Genomic DNA, 1,693 nt, shown 5'->3' on the forward strand with positions numbered 1-1,693 from the left:
TCCAAGCTGGATGTTCATGTAAGAACTAGAAAAAAACAACAACATTATGATGATGATGGAAAGAAAATACTTTTGGAAAGTTAATTAAATTCTTCAGTTTCTGTCATTGTGTTCAGATGTATCATTTACAGTGAGAGATACTGTCTTTACTGTACAGGAAGCTAATTTGTTAAGTCTAAAAGACACTTGGTGAATTAATATACAGAATAAAGCTTGGCATAATGCAAAATATTTTGCCAGTATCAATGATCATGGCTGTGTGTGGAGGTTATCAGTAAAAGTATAGTTTGAAGTTTTCTGTTCCTTTTATATAGAAGTCAATGATATGCATATAAACATGCATTTCTAAAGAAAGGTTTATTCAGTAAACTAACTGTAATACTTGACAGAGAGAGAATTATCATAGTTTGAATTATTCATGTTGTGACACTTTATGCATTGACATGTAACAGGAAATTAATGGTTGTAATATTTATGCATTTATAAAAAAATGACATGAAAGAAGATGCTGCGTATGCCAAAAAAAAAAAATATAATAAATAAAATATAAAATATACATTATCATATATTTAATATAAAGACTTATGAACTTATAAATGATAGATATAAGATGGTACATTGCATGAAATGAAGTCTTTAGACACTACTAGTATATGTATGCATAAGAACAAATCTTTAATATAAATATGACTTATACCTCTTTCTATAGAAAATAGTCATAACACATTATTGGAGAGATCATAACCTGATCTAATAAACTTGTTCAAGCTACTTAAAGTACCAAGTTGGATGCAGTTCAAATAAATCATTTTAACATTATATATATATACATAACATATATGTTGTATATATATATAATATATATATTAATAGTATAATATATATATATAATATATAATAAATTGTTATATTTCTATATATATATATATAATATAATTAAATATATGTTATATATTATATATATATTAATATATATATATATAAGTGATAACAAATAAATATATATATATAAATATAAATTAAAATATATTAATATATATATATAATATATAAAATATATATATATGATTATGTATATATATAAATATATAAATATATATATATATAATTATATATATATATATAGAATATATATATATATAAAATATATATATATATAATATATATATATAAAATATATATATATATATACATATACATACATACATACATACATATATATATATATATATATATATATATATATATATATAATATATATATATATATATATATATATTTTTTTTTTTTTTTTTTTTTTTTTTTTTTTTTTTTTTTGCGATGAGAAAATCTGCACAGGAACTGTTTCCAAAGCAACCACAATTAAGCTTATAATTCAGTACAAAGATATCAACCTAAATATCTGAAATATATACATAAGTATAACTATAAACAAATTTTATATTCAATGGGGATATATTAACATACATACAAGGGATAATCAGAAGGGTATTTTCCTTATCACAGAAGCTTCTACAAACACACACACTATTAACTTGTATGTAGTTGATAGTAAAATGTTATTTGATTCTAAAAGACCATTTCACCTCCTTGCAAGGGATATCAAGCCCTGTGTACCAACAATGTCCCTCTCTGGGACATTTTCTCATCTGCCCATGGTTATCAGGCTTTTATGTGTGCACTCGCATGTGCT

The 1,693-nt window shown here is 22.2% G+C and overlaps 1 protein-coding gene across 3 annotated transcripts in view; it reads right to left on the reverse strand.

The window, feature by feature from the left end:
- Window positions 1–1,329: 1,329 nt before the first annotated feature.
- LOC119597852 (gastrula zinc finger protein XlCGF8.2DB-like) overlaps window positions 1,330–1,693 on the reverse strand; it is an 80,286-nt gene continuing 79,922 nt past the window's right edge. For all 3 annotated transcript variants that reach the window (XM_037947507.1, XM_037947506.1, XM_037947508.1), the window contains exon 2: window positions 1,330–1,693. This exon is cut by the window's right edge and continues 821 nt beyond it. In XM_037947507.1, coding sequence (XP_037803435.1) covers window positions 1,671–1,693 — 23 coding nt within the window. In that variant the 3' untranslated portion in view covers window positions 1,330–1,670.

This window comes from Penaeus monodon, chromosome 40, assembly GCF_015228065.2.
Source record: "Penaeus monodon isolate SGIC_2016 chromosome 40, NSTDA_Pmon_1, whole genome shotgun sequence".
In the NCBI taxonomy this organism is placed as follows: domain Eukaryota; kingdom Metazoa; phylum Arthropoda; class Malacostraca; order Decapoda; family Penaeidae; genus Penaeus; species Penaeus monodon.